At 34.9% G+C, this 20,440-nt stretch overlaps 1 protein-coding gene across 1 annotated transcript in view; it reads right to left on the bottom strand.

The window, feature by feature from the left end:
• LOC134662465 (semaphorin-5B) overlaps positions 1-20,440 on the bottom strand; it is a 41,805-nt gene that overhangs the window by 20,138 nt on the left and 1,227 nt on the right. Inside the window, exons 2-3 of the mRNA XM_063518698.1 lie at positions 12,830-12,946; positions 11,769-11,871 (exon numbers count right to left, since the gene is read on the bottom strand). Coding sequence (XP_063374768.1) covers positions 11,769-11,871; positions 12,830-12,932 — 206 coding nt within the window. The 5' untranslated portion in view covers positions 12,933-12,946. The remainder of the gene's footprint in view (positions 1-11,768; positions 11,872-12,829; positions 12,947-20,440) is intronic.

Here is a 20,440-nt window from a genome sequence, read left to right as displayed (position 1 = left end):
CAAATTCAGTAGCCTTGTCTTGTACCTTACTTATATGTATGATGTTATAATATATTAGGTACCTAATGAACTTCAACAAATACTTGCATCAACGCTGTTTAATTAGTTAATATATGTGTAACGTGTATTTTATCATTTTTATACATAAAATCCTTTGGAACAGGGTGAAAATCTAAAAAACACCCCTAAGTATTTATAACCGGCAATGATTCGCAACCAAAGCTATAAATGTGCGAGTAAATAAGCCATAAAATAAGGCTATGCACTAGACCGCAGCGTAACCTAACACTCCGGCGCAATCGTACGTTTCCTATATCGAATGACCCCCACGGCCACCGCAATGACTTCGATCGGAGACAGGTAAATTATAACAACTATCAATCTCCATGCTGTTGTAGATGGTGCCGTTGTGAAGTAAGATCTTCGAGACGGGCCTAAATATTTTGTAAACACTTATTGAGCGAGCTTCCGTGCAGGGACCGCCGAAATTTTGCTATTGCAAGTGACTTGAAGTTAAAATTTGAAGTTCAAAAATGCGTGGCTAACGATGACAAGAGCCCATCGGGACCTCTGCACAGATGCCCATTTAATACCACAATCGTAAACCTTGTTAGCTATCAGTGAAAAATACGTAGATAAGGATGTCACTGCTTGTCTGTTCTGTTTGTTGGACCTCTGGTGTCCTCACCACAAATCCACGCAGCATAAATGAGTATCAATAAACATAGATCTCCAGTCTGTATTATGTTATCGGTATCTGCTTAATATATTGTTGAGTGTAATATTTCTAACGTTGTGCAAGCTGTGCACTATCCGATCGGGGGCTACTCTTGCAATAGCTATATGATTTCATATTTGTGTCGTAAATGTCGTAATTATAATCGTAGCATACAACTGAATACGTCCGGGAGGTGGAGGAATGATAAAATTGCAGTAAATTTTATAAATAACTTTGGAGACAAATTGCACAATGATTCAAACGACATATCATAAGTCTGTTTTTTGGCCTCCTGGCTTTCAAACAATCGCCAACGGCAAAAAACAGTAAATTAAACAGTTGCTAAATGTACAGCTTTAGTTAAATTAGACATGAGCTCACGTAATGGACAATTTTAATTGACTTGATTGGATTGACGGATCGTAATAATTGTTTGTATTCAGAGGCCAAAAATGCCAATTAAATTGTAACTCGTTTCTAAGATGATTAAGAAGATTTTCATGTTCTCTGGCAAGCATAAAAAATAAACTAGTTGTTTAACAAATATTTTGATTTAAAATCGTCTGTTTCTCACAAATATGAATGATACATACTTACAAATAAGGAATAAAAATGACTTGCACAAAAAATACAGATTTTTATGAATGACAAAAAACCTTTTACCAGTTTAAAACTATGCAAGAAGAAACTCAAAAGTTAATTAGATTTGAGTTGAGTTGATAATGGTTTGAGTTAATCCATTCCACTGTCCTCATTTTTTGTATACCACACTGCATTAGAGCTTCCTGCATGAACAGCGGACTCTAAAACCACTTGCTCAAACAGAACTGTTTTAATACTTGCCTATACACTCACTACTTGAAGGGCCCTCTAATAAAAGCTCGTATAAGTTCTTCTGAACAACTCACAAAACGCTGTTTTATAAGAGTATAGACTTAGTGGTATTGACAAAGTGCATTTCGGTACATTTCTCTTTCTGATCGCCGCAGCAGTTCTCACTGGCTAATGTTACGTGATCCATATACATCGTAAAGTTTTGTTTAAACTACCGTGCGTAAACTTTGTATTGTAGCCAAGGAAAACATAAAATGCTGCACTTGCTTGCTGGAATTACAATGGTCTGGTTTTAGGCTGTATAACTGAATAGGTATGTTGAAGATTCTTCAGTCGGTTAGCAGGCAACGTCGTGACTGCTTCTTGTTTTATTTAGGACTTAGCATTAAGCCGCGATTTGTCAATAAAGATTCATATCTTCTCGTGCAAAACATATACAGACATACTTATGCCGTATTACCCTCTCCACAGACTAGGTGCCTCGACCAAAAATATACATAAACTAGAAAGGTTTGTAATATGTTGTGAGTTTAACTGAGCATAGACCTAGGATACCTGTTGGTTGAGATTAAGTATCATCTGAAGCGTATAGGAGCTTTAAGGCTTGGCCAGACACAGAGCGCGACGCAGCGCCGCGTGATGCCGACGCGATGACTGTTCAAACAGGGCGCGCGCGGACCGCGCTCTCAACACGCCCTCATCGCGCGCGCGAACGCGGCGCGGCCGCGCGCCACCGCTCGCTGCCTAACGTCCGATCCGACTGATGTGACCCAGCGCGACGCGGCGGCCCGCCGCGTCCCGCCGCGTCCGCGCGGCGCAGCGCTGCGCGGACGCAAGGGGCCGCGCGGCGCGGGGCGCGACAGAAGCGGGGCGTGATACCGGCGGGACGCAGTCTGTTTGACGTCGGTAACCTGTTAGTTTGTGCCGCGGTCGCGCGGCGCGGACGCGTCGCTGCGTCGCGCTCTGTGTCTGGCCAAGCCTTTAAATCACGAGTCAACCGATTCACCGTATGTTTGTGGTGAAAATTGAGAGGCTAATATATTTTATCGTCGTACATGACACCAAGGTGAAACTTATTTCACCTCAAATTGTTTCCTTCGTTTTGAAGTACATATTTTGGTTGGTACCTTCGAGCTGATCTATGGACACAGGAGATGGCCATAGGAACTGTGCGATAAAACAACGTCAGCTGGATTAGATCCCCAAGAATTAAGACTTTTTATTTTACGGGATTCGAGTAATTTGCGGATAACGAGAGAGTTGACTACGCGTACCTTGAAAAGTGGCTTCTTCTAAACACACAAGTCTCTCCATTTAAGACAAAGTGTTGTAATACTAACGTAATGAAATATTTTAAATGAAATTTTTTTTTCTTTGATTGTCGCTTAAGTATTAATAAATACAAAATGACGTAATTATTTTGATTAAAAAAATATATTAAAATTGGCAGTTCGTTTTGTACGACGTCCGGTTAGTACGACGTAATATCAGCGGTCCCTTGTGCGTCGTTATAACCGGACTCTACTGTACCTAAAGTAGGACGTTTCTAGGGAGCCCGGGTATATAGTGCGTAGCTTGCCAAGCTTAATGTGTGGTCGTCATAAAAATCATACAATACATATTTATGCGTTTTATGGCATTTGATAATACGATACGATTGTGAGTTTAAATCGTGGCATATACTTAAGAGTTTCATGGATTAAATACATTTTAAGGTTTAACTCAGATATTTTATTCACTTGCTCTCAGGAGTCTCAGGTATCCTAGGTCTCAATTTTCCAGCACTAACATATAGTATATCTTAAGGATGGTATTTTAAGCACTACGTTCCCGGTAAGAATAAAACTGGCTTAGTCATCAACATGGCCTCATTTTTTCTGTGTTAAAAACTATGTATGTACTATAAAAGTACATAAAGTGGCTTATGAATGTATTCCATTTATAATGTGTCCATGTAATATTGCAACTTGCTGAAGCTATTTTAGAATACTATCGGGAAAAGCAACACGATCAGGAAGTTCAATATGAATTTAGTGAGTTAGATCAATAAACTTATCGGACCATTTACGCAAATCTAGACACGCGGTAGCGTGTCCAGCCAAGTTCATCTCTTTCTAGTTGACCTGACAATCGACTTGAATATTATTAGCCATATATAATTCCCAGTGGGGCTTATACTTTATCGATCCGAGTGCCAGTTTCATGAAAGTTATACGCAAGGACCGGAAAACCCCTCTTTACGCTTAATCCTATCCATTCGGTAACCCAATCAATTCGGTTACCTTATCATTCGGTAACCCTATCATACTGTTACCTGATTGTAACGGTAAGCTTATTGAAACGGTAACCTTAACCGTTAACCGAGTTAATCTCAAAACCCCATCGCGTTAGGGTTTTTGTTAGGGGTTTTTAACCGGTTTTTATTCAGTTATGGTAACCTTTATTATCGGTTGCTTATTGGTTTGCTACATTCGTATTTAGTGATGTGCCGTCAGTCAAATACTAAGAAAAATTGTTAATAATAAATTAACTACATATTTTATAATAGTTTATTTTGTTATTTTTGTCAATTTTCTTAATTTTGCTTATTTTAATGTTTTTGTTTATTTTATTTATTTTGTTTATTTTTTTATTTTGTTTATTTTACTTATTTCATTTATTTTATTTGTTATTAATTTTGTTAATTTTATTAATTTTATTTATTGTATTTACTGTATATATTGTATTTATTGTATTAATTTTAGTTTATTTACTTTATTTATTTTATTTACTTTATTTACTTTATTTACTTTATTTACTTTATTTGCTTTATTTGCTTTATTTGCTTTATTTGCTTTATTTGCTTTATTTGCTTTATTTGCTTTATTTGCTTTATTTGCTTTATTTGCTTTATTTGCTTTATTTGCTTTATTTGCTTTATTTGCTTTATTTGCTTTATTTGCTTTATTTGCTTTATTTGCTTTATTTGCTTTATTTGCTTTATTTGCTTTATTTGCTTTATTTGCTTTATTTGCTTTATTTGCTTTATTTGCTTTATTTACTTTATTTACTTTATTTACTTTATTTACTTTATTTACTTTATTTACTTTTTACTTTATTTACTTTATTTACTTTATTTACTTTATTTACTTTATTTGCTTTATTTGCTTTATTTGCTTTATTTGCTTTATTTGCTTTATTTGCTTTATTTGCTTTATTTGCTTTATTTGCTTTATTTGCTTTATTTGCTTTATTTGCTTTATTTGCTTTATTTGCTTTATTTGCTTTATTTGCTTTATTTGCTTTATTTACTTTATTTACTTTATTTACTTTATTTACTTTATTTACTTTATTTACTTTTTACTTTATTTACTTTTTACTTTATTTACTTTATTTACTTTATTTACTTTATTTACTTTATTTACTTTATTTATTTTATTTATTTTATTTATTTTATTTATTTTATTTATTTTATTTATTTTATTTATTTTATTTATTTTATTTATTTTATTTATTTTATTTATTTTATTTATTTTATTTATTTTATTTATTTTATTTATTTTATTTATTTTATTTATTTTATTTATTTTATTTATTTTATTTATTTTATTTATTTTATTTATTTTATTTATTTTATTTATTTTATTTATTTTATTTATTTTATTTATTTTATTTATTTTATTTATTTTATTTATTTTATTTATTTTATTTATTTTATTTATTTTATTTATTTTATTTATTTTATTTATTTTATTTATTTTATTTATTTTATTTATTTTTTTAATTTTATTAATTTTGTTTATTAAACATAACCTAACCATTGTTCATTAATTTTTGTCATAAGCATTTATTTATTTAATTTTATTGTTAAACATTTTTTTTTACTCTATTAAACATTTAGAAGACCTGACGTATTTTCCTTTAGGTATATAGTTAAATGTTCCCAAGTCTTAATTCAGGCGTTCTGGGTTTCTGGCTTATATTGATATAGCTTGCATTTTTATACTACATACATTACTACTTAATTCCTTTTACTCTTTCGGGTTTAAAAAAATCCCGTGAATTGGAGAAGAAAGTTTTGTTGGAATGTAAAAAGCATACTAAGTCTCAAGTCTCAGAGTTGGACTAAAAATAACTTGAATAAGAAGAAGAATAAGAACATACATTTTATTCTTATTCCAATCGATTTGAATAAGAATAATTCTTACACTCGTTATTTTAGAATAAAATAAAAGTTAATAAATCATGTCACTTTTATTTTATTAAATGAAAAATAAAAAACGGAATATTTATTCCAGGTGTAGGATTATTCTAAATAACGTTTTATTCAATTAGAATGTTAACTATAGATAGATAGTAAAATGAATGTTCGGTATTAAAACCTTCTCCGTTTAGTTATATTGATTTTATACATTTAAAACATTGACATATTAAAAGAGTGTGACTTTTCTATTTAGATTTGCACCAAAAACATGTATTCTTTATTAATAAATAAGAAACAACGATGATACGTGTTTAAATATACAATACATAATCCACTTCAATTTCACCCCTCTTTTCAATGGTCGGATTGATTTGAATTTTTTTTTAGCGTAAAAGATTTTATTGTGATAGATAGGTACATTTTTTGAAGTCTTCGAAACGGTGATGATAATTTTATAATGAAGCTACATATAAAGTAAACTGCGAAATTATAATTATGATGGTTCAATGTATATTTCTTTGCGTATTAAGTATGTATGTATTTTGTTTATGATTCCTATCAGCCTTGAGGTCATACGTGTGCTATCTCTTTCACACCTACGGAAAGTGAATGAGATAGTAAATTACTGCAGGTAAGAAAAGAGTCCTACGCTTATCAACTAGATTTGCAGAAAGTTGCAGGCGTGTTTCCACTTGAGACCGTCATTTATTACTCATTGGTAATAACAATAGGATTAAGTCGTGGTGTGGTGAATTCTTTGTCAGCATTTGCTAAACACGTGCGGCAAGCGTTGTGTCAAACGATATTAATATCTGTTAATTTCCGTCTAAATAATAAATGCAAATTTTAAATATCAGAAGAACTTTTAAAAACACCATAAGTCTTGGTAGTAACTCGGACACTGAAACCACATACTAAACATAATTCGAAAACAGAAAATAAACATGAGTATTTTCCCCATTTGTTCCTGCCCAACGTGACCGCCGCGATACATGAGGCGGGGACATATGGGAATGATTTAAATGAAGCGCCTATACCCATCTGTGCCCGGCGGGGAGAAATAGGAATACACCATATCGAGCCATTCCTTATCCTACCTTTAAAAACATCTTTCTTAGGGTTCCGTACCCAAAGGGTATAAACGGGACCCTATTACTAAGACTCCGCTGTCCATCTGTCTGTCACCAGGCTGTATCTCATGAACCATGATAGCTAGGCAGTTGAAATTTTCACAAATAATGAATTTCTATTGTTGCTATTACAACAAATACTAAAAACAGCATATAATAAATATCTAAGTGGGGCTCCCATACAACAAACGTTATTTTTTTGTTGGTTTTTGCGTAATGGTGCGGAACCCTTCCTGCGCTAGTCAGACTCGCACATGGCCGGTTTTTTTTATTCATAGCAGCTGAATTGTACCTGATGATTTAGATCACATTAAAAGAAATACGGGTATCGTCCAATACCAAGACTATGCGGCAGTAAATTAAATTTGTAAGATTTTATTGCATAAAATCAGGTATAAATTAGACAAGAAACATAGTAGTTTCTTGTCTAATTTACTTCTATCTATACGTAACGCCTATACGGCACCCAGACTGCATGTTTAATCTAGGAATATTATTTAGAATATAAAATCATGATCTTGGGGCACGGCAGTGCCCCCGCCAAGTCGAGCGCGAAGCAAACACTGCCGTACCATCCTTTACTGGAACCATTTCGCCGCATTTTCAGGCCCCTATTTGAGAACCTCTGGATAAGACCAGAACGCAGAAATTTTCGTCATCCAGTAAGTTATAATCACATACTTAAAATCCAATTTCAAGTCTGTAGGTCATTTAGTTCCGAAGTTAAGCGAAAGCAAAGTTTCGCATTTATGACACTCATTCACTCATGATCATCAGAATAGAACTAGTACTTCCCATAAACTCAGAGAGCTGAAATTTGGTACAGAGTTAGGGTTTAATGGCCACATAAAGGGTACACCTAAAAATATTGCAATATCACTCACGTTTTAAAGATCTAAGAACTGCATAAGTAAGTTTGTAATCCCATATAAATATATGATATTACAAATTTACTGTTGCAGTTCATAAATGAAGATATATTTAGTTATGATATGTGTATACATAGTATGGGTATGAGTACCCGAAAAGAAGGACTGCCTACAAAAAGAGATGAGATCCCTTAAAAAAACATTACATGTAAAAAGGTGCAAGTCTCGCAACGCTTTTACTACAAAAAAGTTTTGAGATGTAATGTGAAACCAAGTCGGTTATTTCAATCAGTGCCAGGGGGTATTAAAACCGTATCAATAAGATATCTTTAATTTGTAATACATATAATGACTTGGCAATCGCACATAATGCTTTACTCGTACCGTACTCGTAAATATGTGTAATGCTCAAACTGCAATTAGCGCTAGCGTTATGTTCAATTAGAATTATTTTAATAGGTGACGATGATCCTTTTGCCATTATGCAGCCGTGCGATGGCCAAGTCATTATACGTATTACAAATTAAAGATATCTTATTGATACGGTTTTAACACCCCCTGGCACTGATTAAAATAACCGACTTGGTTTCACATTACATCTCAAAACTTTTTTGTAGTAAAAGCGTTGCGAGACTTGCACCTTTTTACATGTAATATTCTTATTCAATTTTTTCACATACTAATTATTTCCGATCAAATTTATTTAAATAATTTTGACGGGAATAAAATCAACATGATTTTATTCTTAGGAATTCTTATTTAAATAATGATTTTATTCTTGAATGACCAACACTGCTTACTAAGTATGTATGTATCTATTTAATTTAAACAAAACTATTTCACCTAGCAATGTTATAGATACCCAATAAATATAATGAATTCTGGTATTAATGAAAGATTTGAAGTATTAAAATAAGTTTATTTATCACTGCTATAGATATATATTTTCTGATCGCTGCATTAAGCGGTACAAGGTAAATTACGGCTTTTAGCTCATACAAACTCACCGCATATGAAAACATTTTAAACTAAAGTCTATTTTTTATTCGGTAGACTAAAATGACATTTCATAGTATGAATGAACATCATGTGTCATTTCATTTCATACTGTGAAATGTCATTTTAGTCTACCGGATAAAGAATAGACTTTAATTGCTTATTATAAAATAAGCTCGTAATAACTAGTACATATGTCATTTGTTAACAATGGTAAAATATCTACCACAATCCACTAGCGCATGTATCTTTATCACAAAGTGATTTTTTTTAATCACTCTATCTCTATTCTCTGGAATCTAAAGATAAATTATACCTAACTATGTACCAGTAAAATTACTAGTTAGGTAAAAATTTTTCTTTAAATCAGTCTTTAATCTGTAGGTACATACCAAGTGTGAACCCGAAAATAAAAATAATAATCTAAGTAGCATAAAATATAACTATGTAAATAATAGCAGATATTACTAGGATAGGATGTTGTTTACTTGCAACCCCTTTTCTAAACATTTCTAAACTAGAATTGCTCCGAAACACAACAATAGGAACACACAGGTATAAAGATAAACAAAGGAATAACCACGCTGCCTGCGGCTGTCGCTCCAAAATAATACTGTAATCGCTCACTTATGTTTTCAACTTTAGCTTAAGGACTCAAAGTGCAATATTGTTTGAATTGACAATAAGCGAAGTTACCGGCAAAAAAACTTGTTTGTGCTGGAGGCTTCATAGACCGCCCATGCCAACCACGGTTATTCAATAATGAGTTGAATTTAAGTCTGCGTAAAGATTACAATCGTTTGAACTGGTTCAAAACCTTATTATGAGGTAACAGAATCGACTGGGTTTTTATTTCGGTTACCGGTAACAGGGGTTAACTCGATCTGATACGGTTACCGAATCAAAGTGTTACCTTATCAGACGGTTACCGTTATGGTAGGGGTTTTTATAACCACTTCTAAAATAACCCTATGAAAAACCCCGGTTAAGGTAACCGGTTCCGGTCCCTGGTTATACGGCATGTAATACGAGCATTTCATCGTTATTTTATTTTATTATTACGTGTATTATATTTCGTACAGGATTTCGTAGACAGGCACGTAGCAGATTCTGATTTCTACTGCTGTGTAGTGTGTAAACCACGCCATAATTATAGGTACACGACTGGCTGGTAATCTTCGGGCCAATTATACCCACTTTTCACGCGGGAGGGAGATGAAACTTGCGTCGTGACACTTTCTTATTGAAGGATTTTTTACGTACATACTTTATCCACAATAGATCTCGTAACAATTTCAATTTGAACGGTCGTTACAATATTTATTGTAGTGTTCTCTAGATTCATGAATTTCTTAATTTGTACGAGTCTTTTAAGTATTTACTTTGTTCCTCACATGTGCAGTTAATCTTATAGAAAAGGCAAACATATTTTTTTAATTCATTAACATACATGACGTGTAGTTACAGGCCCGCTAAGAAGATAAATCGCTCAAGTGCCATTACGGGAATGGGCATTAAGTAAATCTGCGTAACATTGCCCACGAGCAGCCCGTAACATTGCCCGCGATGCGAAATTCTAGGACGAGCCAGATTAGCGTGGCCTGAGAATCCGTGAGAAATATCAGTAGTTGAAGCGCGCTTTTATATTGGTTCAACAACGCGATAAACTCCAGCGAATGCAATGACACCCATTGCGTTTTTTGCCTCTACTCATTTCCTTTTACCGCGACATAATATTAACTACCAACAGCGGATGAACGAGTGGTCTTACACGTTTTTTACTTATCAGTACTTATAAGGTTTCTATTTCACGGTATTTTGAAGTCGCTCTGGCCAACTGGGAATACCTTGCTTTATACAATAAGATTTAGATATTTTTTGTTTGCCGTATGTAATTAATCACTGTCATAAGTCATCAGAAGTGCCGGTTGGAAAATGTAATGTCAATTAGCGACTAGCAAGTACAAATATATGCGCATACATGGACCTGCAGCCTACAGGTAAACAAAAAAGTTTATATACAAAGGTGCGTACAAGTAACTTTGTAGCCTGTAATAAACTGGTTTGACGAACTATTAAAGAAAATAACCTCTGCTCGATATTAACTACAGATTTTAGAATTTTGAAACTTATGAATACTAAACCGGTCAAGTGTGATTGCATAGAAGATTTAAAGGACTTTTATTACGTACTTGTTAGGTAAGTTGTCATATTAAATGTCTAAGATATAGACAGCAGTAGCAGCTAACCTACTCTAAACAGTTTTATGTAGGTACCGAACATTAGAAAAATGTATATAAATTTCATAAGATCAACTTCCTCGCTCCTAAATCGCATACAATCTCGCGATCAATAGGCACGAAATTACTCAACAAAATACCAAGCGCCAGACAACATTATTATGCATTTGCAGCGGCCTCAAACGCGAAATCAAGCCATTTGTATAGGTGCCTAGATTGAGTTGCAGTGACATTCCGCCATAACCTGTCCGGTGCAATGATAAGCAAGTACCTGACAGGTGAATGACTCAGTGTTTGTACAACTTATTAGGCACCATTTATCAACATTAAAATCGTATTAAGATAACGTTTACGGGAATGTTTTTTATCGTTTGTGTTGTGAGTAGCAACGCGCCGAGTTTATAAATTGCAAATGATACAGATACAGGCCCTAAAACAATTCAAAATATTGCGGTGTAAAATTTATTTCTTTTAATTTTCGTGAAACGGAACTTTCTTTCAATTTTCGTGAAAGGTTCCGGATACGAGTATGTCCGAGACAGATCCTGCGTTTATTTACGAGAATATTGTCCACCTTTTACATTACTAGTTGTGACAGCAATTACGCACGCCTTTTAAGCTATCTGTAGCCAGTCGACCGTCTCAATCAAAAGTCATTGTAATCTGCGAAACCTCAAACATGTCCAGTTTTTTCCGTACTAATTGACAGTCAACCGTAAACATGTTAATTAGGCTTGCAAGGCCGGAATGCATTTCGGTGTAGGTACATTCGCGGACATAAATAGCTAAGGCACTCACCTTGCGCCCACGATCAGCTGGTCCCTTGCCACATCGAACAGCAGTTGTGAAAATGACTTAGTGCTGTTATCTTGGAACATATCGCTGTCGGACGCCAGGAGATCTATAACGGGGGAAACTCGTTAATTTGCAACAATGTAAACATGACATACCCAAATTAAGAGGCAGGGGAAGTGCTGTTATTACTCATTTACCGAGCGTATCGGCCTCAGGTATAATAATTATAATCTCCCATTATTACATATCTTTTTTACTGATCTAAAGGACATCACTGACTTGGTTGTCTCTAGGCTTGGATAACAGGTGTTTAGCTAAATGAGGACATTCAATTAGAGATCAAAATTGCGAAAACCCGAAATCGTTCGCCGTTCGCATAATATCTGGGATACAGTCATGTCCTTTTAGCTTTTAAAAACTTAGGTCGCCACTGGCAAGCCGAGAAGAGCCGGAGGCAAAGCGCTTAATAATGGAAATAACAGCAGCACAAACCAATTAACATACGAAAACTTCACAAAAATGAATACGTATCATGTTTAATTTCTCACGAGCGCGGCATACTCTCGTGCCTGCTATATGGTAAATACTCTATTAGCTGTGTAAACTTTACGACGGCACGTCCATCAAGCAGATAACTCGTACGAGCTGTTTCGCGGTAAATATTTAATGTATTTACGATTGTTAATTAAAGCTTGCGAGTGCCGGGACGACCTCAATGCAAAATGTGGACGGCGGCTAAGAATTAAACCTGTTCACATATTCTTCACGTGTATTGTGGTCATGAAAAAACATTTCTGAGTCGCTTTGGGGCTTGATTAATTCGAGATGTCGCCGCATTTGCATTTTATCTCTCAACAACGCATAATGCGTTAGCATACGCTCTCAATGTCAACGAACTGAACGTAAGTCAACTTTGTAGCAATTTTTTTATTCAGACACCGAAAACAAATGAAAAAACTCTTTTGTGTTCACCGGCTTTTCAAAAAGCTGGGAACACTTGTACGTTTAAAACTTACGTGAAAACCGTATGTTTATGGGCAGTAAACGAAAATAAAGAACCTCACCTTGTCTGTTGACTATCCTGAAGTCATCTTCGGGCAGTTGACCCTTGCTCAAAGTTCCGAGTAGTATTAAAGCAGCGACTTTGTACAGTCTGGGCCCCATCATGGCTGGCGGTTAAACTGTCGGACAAAAGATAAGCTCACATTAAACACAAAGGCAGGCACTTGACGTGTTCTCTCCATAAATAGAGGGCAGGAACTCAAACCACACGGCGCTTCCATGCACCTAATAGAAGTTTTATGCAAATTACTGTCTATTTTTATTACATACAAGTTAATTACTGAATCTCTCCTTTATGATAGCCGAATGGGTCGGATGCTCTAGTTCTGATACAGACTGGTCCAATGTTTTAATCAATAAGCCAGTTTGAAGTAAGCTTAACATGCAAAAGGCTCATTGAAAACGGTCAATATTCATTTTAAGTTTTTGTTACAATAAAAAGTGGTCTGTCTCGTAATAAGTAGGTAGACTAATAAATAAGTCAATGCCAATCGTATCGTATGACTATATCATATGCGTAATGTTTTATAACTACCAATAGAAGTGAATTGACTAGATGATTTCTCTCATCAGCGCGATTGGTGTTTTTATTTTATCTTTGGAGAGCGCAACAGTGTCGTGATAAATTATTACGTTATTGCATCGATTAGTTGGTAATGCAGTCATCAGCGCATCGTGTACAGGTTTTTGTAATCATTGTTGTATTTATAAAGGTCGTGATTGAAACGGTACTTATTTATATTATACTTACTAACAATTCACATGGGAAACGTTTGATTTAACATCACCTCATGACTCAGGATAATCCAAGATGAGCAGAGATGACTACAAATAAAAATGAAAATGAAAATATTTATTTCAGACACCAGGTATCCATATTTTTGTCTACAAAACTATATTAGTAGGTAACAAAGAAAAATAAAATAAAACTAAAACTATAAAAATAAACGTTAATTATAGTAAAATATATAATGCTCATTGGATCTTACATGTATTGAGATCCAGTGAGTTATAAGAGGGCTATCGACCCTTTCCGCAATCACCTTCAGGAGTGTGTTAGAGCTGTCCCGCACGCCACAAATGAACCTTTGATTCTTAGTTTTCGAATCATATAGGAAATAGGAATATTATAGCGAGATCGTGATGATATATTTTGCCAATAAACTATTAACGCTAAAAAAATACTGCACTCGAAAAAAAAATACTTTAGTTATAGTAATCATTATATGTATGGTTACTTGCAAGATTTGTACTATTTGTAGGTATTCAATTAAAAGTTTCACTGAATGGATCCGTCATCTATCCGTATGTTTTTTCCGGCATGACACGATTCAATCAGATTCGTCTTACTGACAATAAGGAAGAACGGAGGTCACACTACTGATATCTACGAATATGATAGTGCTTTTAAAAATAACCAGTAAATACTTAATACTGATTTCCTATAAGTAATACACTATTGGAGAAATGATTAGGAGTATACAAGTCAATATAATACAATAAAACAATAAAAAATACAATAAAAGTCACCTAAACATAAAAAATTGCTTACAAAGGTTGGACCCACTAGACTCAACAATACGACAACATTTTTATCGAAGCGTTAGCTTAGCATGATATGACGTTGCTGACTCAATAGCTAATCAAGCCCTTATGCTTGTTATTATTGAGACATTTGTTTGTGTAAGACTAATAATTATGCCAGCGTAGGCCGATCCATCATTATTTAACCAACTAACAATTTTCGTAACCCACAACAGGCCGTCTGATAACACACGTCTGCTTATAAATTCACTATTTAATCTGTATTAAATATATGCCTCAAGTGCGTTCAATAGATTCGACCCACATTTCGAGAGCTCCGTTTCATATCTGAAAGATAGGTGTATGATATTTACATTAGGCAGAGTACAGATTAGACTAGACAGACAGACGAGCGGATATAGCGCATCGCGAATTCTAGTACCTATCCAGACTATCTACCTCTTACTCGTAATTTATCATGCAAAACATGTCACTTCAGTGCACTGTTTACTGGATCCAATAACTGTTGTGGTGTGTAAGAGTTTGAAGAGCACAACTAAGCTATTTACTAGATCCCTAAGAATCTACCGTGCGTAAACGCATTCCCACTCCATAAAAAAAAGCGGCCAAGTGCGAGCCGGACTCGCCCATGAAGGGTTCCGTATTTAGGCGATTTATGACGTATAAAAAAAAACTACTTACTAGATCTCGTTCAAACCAATTTTCGGTGGAAGTTTACATGGTAATGTACATCATATATTTTTTTTTGTTTTATCATACTCTTATTTTAGAAGTTACAGGGGGGGGGGCACACATTTTACCACTTTGGAAGTGTCTCTCGCGCAAACTATTCAGTTTAGAAAAAAATGATATTAGAAACCTCAATATCATTTTTGAAGACCTATCCTATAGATACCCCACACGTATGGGTTTGATGAAAAAAAATTTTTTGAGTTTCAGTTCGAAGTATGGGGAACCCCAAAAATTTATTGTTTTTTTCTATTTTTGTGTGAAAATCTTAATGCGGTTCACAGAATACATCTACTTACCAAGTTTCAACAGTATAGTTCTTATAGTTTCGGAGAAAAGTGGCTGTGACATACGGACGGACAGACAGACGGACAGACGGACAGACGGACAGACGGACAGACAGACAGACAGACAGACAGACAGACATGACGAATCTATAAGGGTTCCGTTTTTTGCCATTTGGCTACGGAACCCTAAAAAGGTCCCTAAGAATCTCTCCAACTGCTATGTAAACTCCGAAATATAGATTAAAATAATCATTTGAAATGGCGCTTACAGATAAGGTGACCACGATCTCGAGGTCAAAACATAGGTACTATACAACACACAATATACTGACAGTCTATACGCACCTTTAAATTTTTTGTTAGCGTAAGCTACTGTAGGTAAATACCTAAAATATAAATAAATATTTATATCAAGTAGGCGCGGCAGGTGGATAACCGCTTGGTAAATAAGATCGATAAAAACCGTATCAATTTTATAGAAGTGCTTAAACATTGATTAAGTACTTAGTAAGTGGGCAATCACCTACATCTGGACAACTATAGTCATTAGCAACAACATCTATAGTTGACTTATTAGTTAAAAGTAGGTTAAAACGAAATCAATCATATGCTGCGTAGTTAGTTGATACGAATTATTATGTAGTTACGAAGAGCCCATTCATTTTTAAACGAACATTACAAATAACTCAAAAATAAGTACAATCACTTATATTTAAGTGCAAGGTTATTACCCCGTTTTTAGGGTTCCGTATTAAGTGTACTTTTTGTTATGCCTACAAAAGTCAGTTTATTTTCTAATTCTGGACACTACTTTCAGTGTGTAATGGAAGTTAGTACCTATTACTTAGTAGTTACCACTAATTAGTGGTTAAGGCACTACTTCAAATAACCCTGATGACCCTTAATAGCTCTGTTGTATTTATAATGTATTTAGCATTTTCTGTAATTATTTCGCGGATTTAATTAACCCTCGATAACAGTTGTTTGTTATTTTATTAACGCATACTATGTTGCAATAATAATAATGTTTAAAGTATTTTAAATTAGTTATTACAATTCAGGCAGAGCAAGTGTGTTAATTGCCTTCGCAGGCCTGATTTAAATCGTAATCGTGTGGTGGAGTTAACAACAGTTAACGCAAACAAGGCACGACCTTAAACAAACAAATAATTTTAAAGCATTACCGCCTGATTAACCCGGTTCGATACGGAAAGTGTACACATATAGTAGTGCTCCTTTACAGATAAGATATACCGGCACTTATATGTTATCGCTCAATAAGTATAGTAATGGAAAACGTGCGTTACGGATTATGCAATCCTGTAATAGGAGTTTGGAGTTCAAACGGTATGGGGTTAACAGCGTAGGTATCATTAGAAATACATAGTGTATAGTTGGAAGCCAATTTAGATGAGCTCAGGCTCGACATTTGTCTCATTTCACAAGTATGACTTATTGCGGTAGTTTTTAACACAGTAGTTGTCATGGAAATGGTGACCACATGAAGATCGTGGTTCATGTCCTTATTTCTACAAAAACCTGGTTTGCCGGTGCATCTTCACCCGGTTGTCTTAAAAGGGATTGCACTCCAATATTATGTGGTTCAGTATCGCGTAAAGGTTTTTTTTTATTTAGTCAGTGAACTGATAATCGGATACCTCTTTTCTTGCCGTCAAACGTAACCTGTTAGTAGAATCTTCTCCCAAACAGGTACAAATTTGATGTGTACGTAGTGACAGTAGTGTATTTCATAAGACAGAAAAAATGTTTGCAAACAGTTTCAAAACGCATATTAAGTATATAAAGCCATAAAGACATCAGCCTATTTGCTGTCCTCGGCAAGAAAACGAGTAAACGAGCCAAATGGCTGCAATATGTACACAAATGTCATCTAACCGACTAGTACACGTAGTTGTAGGTATACTAATGGTCGATAAGGTAATATTCCACCGGATGCGCAAACCAAAACAAAAATAGAATAGATGCAACTATGCAAACTTGCAAAGCCAAGCAGATGGGTGTTGTTAACATGCGGCAACAAGGTATCATTTTGCACGTTTATGAAACAAAACTAGATTCCGTCATGACTGAGTCTTGCCAAGATCCGGTTGGTTAATAAAAAAAATTAAAAAAAAACAGTTTGCATGTGACACCTCTACAAAGGCTTGTTCGCTTAGGGAGGAAAAAATGACCATTCTTGGATAGAAATCCATCTATTCATATCTATCTAGTTATTGAAGTTTCCACGTGCGTGTGCATAACAGGGCGCCTACCTACTACTAAGACAAAAGGCTACCTCCAGGTCCTCCAGGATTTCCTCCTTTTCTCTTTGAATAAAAAACATCGCCAAGTGAAAAATAAGTTATTCAGAAAATCTATCAAATAGAAAAACAGCTTTGTGGAAAGGTAGAGTTAAACTGTGTTCGTCTGACGGGTTTTGACGGCTAGGTTGCGGAAACATGTTCATGTCATCGTCATCATACACATGGAAAGCTAAAACGCCCCAAAAACTAATTTGGGTGTGGTACATTTTCGCAACCACTTTCGTACTGGATTGTATATAATTGCAGGTACGTAGACAGAGCGCGTACGTGCCATCGGCCGTGTTCACACTCGTGTGTTAGAGTCGGAACACATAAGTAGTAAACAAACTGAACAATGGAGGCCCAGAGTCGGAACAAGGGCCACTGTTTCTCGGAATAGCGTCGGGCCCATATATCAGAGTGAACTGGTTAGGTTAGGATCGCGCGTGCGGCACGGTAACTTTTGGCTGTAGGTGTACCTACGTATACCTAATAATTTTTTGGTCTTGTGCGTAGTCAACACATGTCATATAATTCGCCAAAGACGCCGTTTCGTGTCGGCCTCATTTTTCTTTTTTGCGGTGAACTCTGAATCGAACTATAGTTCGTTTTTTTTGCATTAGAAAGAACTTGAAAGGTAAGCGATTTTGACAAGTCTTTTAATTGAAAAACACTTTTTAAAAATCAATAACTATTACTTGTGAAAGCAGAAGACTATAAAATATCGTATTAGATTCATAATTGTTACATATTTACCGTAACTTATTTTTAAAATGTGTTTTTAGGGTTCCGTACCCAAAGGGTAAAAACGGGACCCTATTACTAAGACTCCGCTGTCCGTCCGTCCGTCCGTCCGTCCGTCCGTCCGTCCGTCCGTCCGTCCGTCCGTCCGTCTGTCACCAGGCTGTATCTCACGAACCGTGATAGCTAGACAGTTGAAATTTTCACAGATGATGTATTTCTGTTGCCGCTATAACAACAAATACTAAAAACAATAAAATAAAGATTTAAGTGGGGCTCCCATACAACAAACGTGATTTTTGACCGAAGTTAAGCAACGTCGGGCGGGGTCAGTACTTGAATGGGTGACCGTTTTTTTGCATGTTTTTTTGCTTGTTTTGCTCTATTTTTTGTTGATGGTGCGGAACCCTCCGTGCGCGAGTCCGACTCGCACTTGGCCGGTTTTTCAATTAAAAGACACATCAAGATTGTTTACCTTATTTCTAATGCTAAAAAAAAGAACTATAGTTAGTTTTCATGATGTGAATATCGTACCTAGGTAGGTAGGTAGATACTTGGAAATAGTTGTAGGTAGGTAGATATGATAGTAATTTATGTAAGCATTCATTAAAATCAAGTGAGTAGGTAATGAATTTAAATTCTTAATGAAGCATTGACCATGAAGAAGTCAATGGCATTGGCAGGAGCTCAAAGAAGATATTGTTGTATCTCATGTACACACACTTCATTGTTTTAAGTATTCATGCGACTCTCCTAAAGTGATTGGGGATGTGCAAAAAGGTAAACCTAGACTTAAGTTTTTAGTCTGGTACTGTAACATTCCTCAGATAGGTCGAAAAATTTGCACCAACCATTTAAGTATGATCTATCCAAGATGAACATATTTCTGGAAACAATCAGATGAAATATCAACCTTATTCTCTATGGAAGAAAATTTTTACAAATGTTTATCAGAAATAATTTCAACCATACAAACCAGTTAAAACAGACATGTAAAACATGACATAAATTAATTTTACAACTGACAAGCTATTATTCCTGGCAACCTAACAAATGACTAACTCTGCCTCATCAGACAAACTTAATTGAGCTTTTTAGTACTTCAGCATTAGAAAATTTAGAAAGGGACCTATATTCCTTAACAATTTAGATAACCTCTTCTCTTAATTAAGGAACATTTTATAGCGAGTTGTACTAGAAGTTTTGATGGTAAGAATTTACACAGGACTCATTAACTCTTTAATGTTTTTTTTAGGATTCATATTTCAAGGAGTGCTATGTGGGTAGGTAGATAGGTAAATAAATTTATATGATATGTATTTTTTTTATAAATATTACTTTGTTTCTAATCGCAATAAGTCTAAACAATATTTAAAATGCTAAACTCTCATTTTGATTGGATCACTCAGCGACTACTAAACAATAAATGAGTTTGGCCTCATCTAAATGGTATTGTGGCCATGGTTATGATTTGATGTTCATTGTGAGAGTAATTTGCATTTTCGTTGGCACCGCAGCCGACAATTGAAGCTTGCAACATGTAATCAAAGTTTGAGGCAAATTCAACTTGTTTTTTAGCTGTTTGTGACTTAGCAACCATTAAAAACTATTATTTCGATATTAGTTGTTACCTATACAAATATACCTAATCATGTTCAGACAAAAATATCAGTAAGTAAGTAGGTACCACTGGGAATTAGTCTAATAATCTTGAACAACCACCACCAGCAAAAATAACAACTACAATTCTACTACCATATTATTAAATGTATTTTGAAATCAAGTGCATTAAGCATACAAAGTTCTAGTTTTTTTGAAGTGCATCAAGCATACAGAGTTCTAATTTATATTGCAAGTTCCAAGATTTATGTTGACACAGACTAAAAATGATGTGGAATTGTATCCCTCATTTTTCTAATGAAGTCATCCACAAAGTCATTTTGTCAGTTTGATTTATTCAGGTAAATTGTACATGGCTCATTTTGCTCTGTGGCCCCATTGTTTTATA

Source organism: Cydia amplana, chromosome 1 (genome assembly GCF_948474715.1).
Source record: "Cydia amplana chromosome 1, ilCydAmpl1.1, whole genome shotgun sequence".
NCBI classification, from domain to species: Eukaryota; Metazoa; Arthropoda; class Insecta; order Lepidoptera; family Tortricidae; genus Cydia; species Cydia amplana.
Note: the sequence above shows the minus strand (reverse complement) of the source record. Positions and strands in the feature narration are given on the sequence as shown.